We start from the raw sequence: 4,259 nt of genomic DNA, 5'->3' as shown, positions 1-4,259 counted from the left end.
CTCTCTGTATATTTATCCACATTGATCTGGTACTGGTACTCCCTGTATATAACTCCACATTGATTTGGTACTCCCTGTATATAGCTCCACATTGATCTGGTACTGGTACTCCCTGTATATAGCTCCATATTGATCTGGTACTTCCTGTATATAACTCCACATTGATCTGGTACTTCCTGTATATAGCTCCATTCTTGTGTATTGTATTTTATTCCTCTTGTGTTAGTTACTATTTTATTTTGTATTATTATTTTTAAACTCTGCGTCGTTAGGAAAGGTTTCGTGACTAAGCGTTTCACTGTAAAGTCTTTACCCAGTTCTATTCGGCGCATGTGATAAATACAATTTGATTTGATTTGAATCCATCAATGCATAATGCCCAAAAATATCACATTGATGCGGTGTAGACAAAGACACCTTGTGGTGGGCTACTGCAATACAATACATGCAGAGAACTCATCTTCAAATAGAGGCCGTACCTTCCAATAGGTGTCTGTTATACAGTCTACTTTATTCACACAAAAACATACTGAAGCTATAGACATTCCTGCACAATTACATTTGAAATAAATATGAAATTACACGAAAATAACATTTTTTAACATTTTAATTATTTAAAATATTCACCTACAAAACAGCCTATAAACACTATGTACATGATAGCTAGTAGTGACGTCGGGTTACAGTTGAAAGACATAAAGACAGGCACTTATTTTCCAGTACTGATTGCTGAACATGTTTTTGGGCTAAGAGGTAAAACAGTTAAATTTGTTGTTAAAATCAATCGAGACAGATTTTAAATAGGGTTGCTTGTGATGAAACAGACAATATACACATTTCCCTGAGCAGAGGGACTAAACTGCCGACATGTGAGACATGAGGTATGTATAATGTTTTGATTTTACACGGATGTGGACTGTTTATGGTACATTTGTCATCCGTCATGAGTGAAAATTCTGTAAAAATATGACATAGACATACAAATTATTGATGATTCTGGGGCCAAATGTCATTGATGGTTGTGGGGGTCAATCATGTTCCACTTGTTAGCTTCCAAATCCTCATTCAAGCTGCGGCTACAACAGGCCAACCTCTGGGCAACATGGGTCATCCAACAGGCCAACCTCTGGGCAACATGGGTAAACATGGGTCATCACACAGGCCAACCTCTGGGCAACATGGGTCATCCAACAGGCCAATCTCTGGGCAACATGGGTAAACATGGGTCACCCCTCATAGCCTGGTTCCTCTCTAGGTTTTTCCTAGGTTCTGGCCTTTTTAGGGAGTTTTTCCTAGCCCCCATGCTTCTACACCTGCATTGCTTGCTGTTTGGGGTTTTAGGCTGGGTTTCTTTACAGCACTTTGTGACATCAGCTGATGTAAAAAGGGCTTTATAAATACATGTGATTGATTGATTGATCCAACAGGCCAATCTCTGGGCAACACACAGGCCAATCTCTGGGGCAACATGGGTCATCACACAGGCCAATCACTGGGGCAACATGGGTCATCACACAGGCCAATCTCTGGGTAACATGGGTCATCACACAGGCCAATCACTGGGCAACATGGGTCATCACACAGGCCAATCACTGGGCAACATGGGTCATCCTACAGGCCAATCTCTGGGGCAACACGGGTCATTCTAAGGTCAATCCACGGGGCAACATGGTCATCACACAGGCAATCTGGCAACAGGAGTCATCCACAGGCAATCTCTGGGCTAACATGGGTCATCACTACAGCCATCACTGGGCAACATGGAGTCATCCTACAGGCCAATCTCTGGGCAACAGGGGTCATCCTACAGCCAATCATCTGGGCACATGGGTCATCCTACAGGCCAATGTCTGGGCAACACGGGTCATCCTACAGGCCAATCTCTGGGCAACACTGGGTCCTGGCAACACGGCTCAATTAGTCAATCACTGGGCAACATGGTCATCACTACAGGCCAATCTCTGGCAACAGGCTCATCCACAGCATCTCTGGCAACACGGGTCTCCTGGGGCAACACGGGGATCTCGGGCAACACGGGTCTCTGGGCACAGTCTCTAGGAAACGAACACGGGTCTTCTGCGGCAAACACGTCTCGCAACACGGGTCTCTGGGGGGGGTGGGGGGGGGGGAGGGGGGGGCGGTGCGGGTGGGGGGAAGGGCGGGAGGGGGGGGGGGGGACAAAGAGGACCGAGGGGAGAGGCTTTGGCGGAGAGTGACGCACCGCACGAAGGGCGGCAGGCGGGAGGGGGGGGGGTGGGGGGGGGTGGGGGGGGGAGGCTGGGGGAGGGTGAAGGGGGGGGGGGGGGGGGGGGGGAGGGGAGGGCAGAGGGGGGGGGAGGAGGGCAGGCCGAGGCTCGGGGAGGGGGAGGGGGATTGGGAGAGAGCGGGGGGAGGAGGGCAGCGGGGCGAGCCCGGGGAGCACGGGGGGCGGCGGCAGCGAGCGGCGGGGACCAAGCCAACACGGGTGGCTCTGGGGGGGCAGAGCACGGGGGAGCTGGGGCAGACAACGGGTGGGTTGGTCTTTTTTTCTGGGGGCGAGCAACACGGGTCTCTGGGGCAACACGGGTCATCCAAGATTAGCTTTCTGAAAGTAGAACATATCCCTTTTATTTTAACTGAAGCCAAAGCAAATTGTATTACATTTTAAATTAAATCAGTATATTTCAGTAGATTGCTCATTGTAATGTCTGTGTACCAACCATTAATGTTGCCTGTTAGTTCTTCTGTCTGTCCAAACAGAGAATAATGACATGTGAAAACAAGAATATGATTATATTAAAGCCTAAAGAATGACTTCCTTCGGTGACTTGAACTGTTCAATCAAACTCACTGGGGCTTTTCTTGGGAAGCAGGGGTGGTTCACAGATCTCTCGATAGCAAACATCCTGCTGTACTTTATACGTCCTTTTATACCTGGGGAGAAAAAAAATTGACTTATCTACTAAACATACAAAGTACATATACTGTATATACAGATTATTCAACATGCTTCTTGTGGGGATGAAACCAATTTACATTCTGGAAATTAATTAAGTTATACTAGTACTATATTTAACAGGTGTCAGTGTGCTTACAGTATCCCTTCCTTCCCTAGGTACCCTGTCGCTTACTGGGCTCAAATCAGGGAAGACATATCGCTTCCTTCCCTAGGTACCCTGTCGCTTACTGGGCTCAAATCAGGGAAGACGTATCGCTTCCTTCCCTAGGTACCCTGTCCCTTACTGGGCTCAAATCAGGGAAGACGTATCGCTTCCTTCCCTAGGTAACCTGTCCCTTACTGGGCTCAAATCAGGGAAGACGTATCCCTTCCTTCCCTAGGTACCCTGTCCCTTACTGGGCTCAAATCAGGGAAGACATCAGCATATAAAGAGATTTACAGTCTATATGAAATCAATTCTGACAGGTATAAACATGCAGAGGAGGTCTATGTCCACTGTTTGACACTCACAGGTAATGGCAGACTTCGCCCACCCAGACGGGCACGCTCTTTGTTTCAGAGTAAAGGCGGGTACAGGGGTGGGGCACTCGCTGGCAGACTGCAGACAGACGTGGTCGTGGCAGGACAAAGATAAACACATATATGTGTTAAAGCACTGAGAGGGTTCTTCTGAGGGAGAAGTTCTGGAGGAAGAGGCAGTTACAAGGCTGTTAAATATGACATGAGGGAGTGAGGAGACAAAGGGAGGAAGAAAGAGGGACATAGGGAGGGAGAGTGATAAGGAGGGAGGGATTTGGTATGAACAGAAAGATAGAGAGAAAGAGAGAGAGAGAAGATAGAGAGAAAAGGTGAGAGGGATTTGGTCCTGAGGAAAGTGAAGAGAGTAGAGAGAGAGAGAGGAGGAGAGAGAGAGAGAGAGAGAAAGAGGAGAGAGAGAGAGAGAAGAGAGAGAGCGAGACTGAGAAGGTGAGGGATTTGGTCTGAGTGGAAGAAGAGAGAGAGAGAAGAGAGAGAGAGAGAGAGAGAGAGAGAGAGAAGGTGCAGGGGAATTTGGATCTGAAGGAGAGAGGAAGGTGAAAGAGAATAGGAGAGAGAGAGTTTGATCTGATGGAAGAGAGAGGGGCTAAAGAGAGAGGGACAGGGGGATGTTTGGCCTGAGAAGGGAAGAGAGAGAAGAGGAGAAGAATAGGGAGGGTGGAAATTTTTTGGGCCACGTCCTCCCTGTGGATTGATGTTTTTTAGGAAAGATTGTTTAAAACAGTTTTGATGAGGTTTGGTTTAGATGGGATGAATGTACAGTATAGAGCACGTTATATGTATA

General features: G+C 47.5%; 1 protein-coding gene and 1 long non-coding RNA gene across 2 annotated transcripts in view; both read right to left on the bottom strand.

The window, feature by feature from the left end:
• Window positions 1-589: 589 nt before the first annotated feature.
• On the bottom strand, window positions 590-1,350 carry LOC139026550 (uncharacterized). Its single transcript, XR_011478378.1, has 2 exons — window positions 1,125-1,350; window positions 590-1,091 (listed from the first exon to the last, which is right to left on the bottom strand). It is a non-coding gene; the product is annotated as an uncharacterized lncRNA (long non-coding RNA).
• A 1,186-nt stretch (window positions 1,351-2,536) lies between these two features.
• Window positions 2,537-4,259, bottom strand: part of LOC112077938 (sushi, nidogen and EGF-like domain-containing protein 1) — a 4,617-nt gene continuing 2,894 nt past the window's right edge. The window contains exons 3-6 of the mRNA XM_024144328.2: window positions 3,449-3,536; window positions 2,831-2,913; window positions 2,700-2,727; window positions 2,537-2,584 (exon numbers count right to left, since the gene is read on the bottom strand). Coding sequence (XP_024000096.1) covers window positions 2,702-2,727; window positions 2,831-2,913; window positions 3,449-3,536 — 197 coding nt within the window. The 3' untranslated portion in view covers window positions 2,537-2,584; window positions 2,700-2,701. The remainder of the gene's footprint in view (window positions 2,585-2,699; window positions 2,728-2,830; window positions 2,914-3,448; window positions 3,537-4,259) is intronic.

Source organism: Salvelinus sp. IW2-2015, unplaced genomic scaffold (assembly GCF_002910315.2).
Source record: "Salvelinus sp. IW2-2015 unplaced genomic scaffold, ASM291031v2 Un_scaffold5075, whole genome shotgun sequence".
In the NCBI taxonomy this organism is placed as follows: domain Eukaryota; kingdom Metazoa; phylum Chordata; class Actinopteri; order Salmoniformes; family Salmonidae; genus Salvelinus; species Salvelinus sp. IW2-2015.
This window is presented reverse-complemented; position numbering and strand designations above follow the sequence as displayed.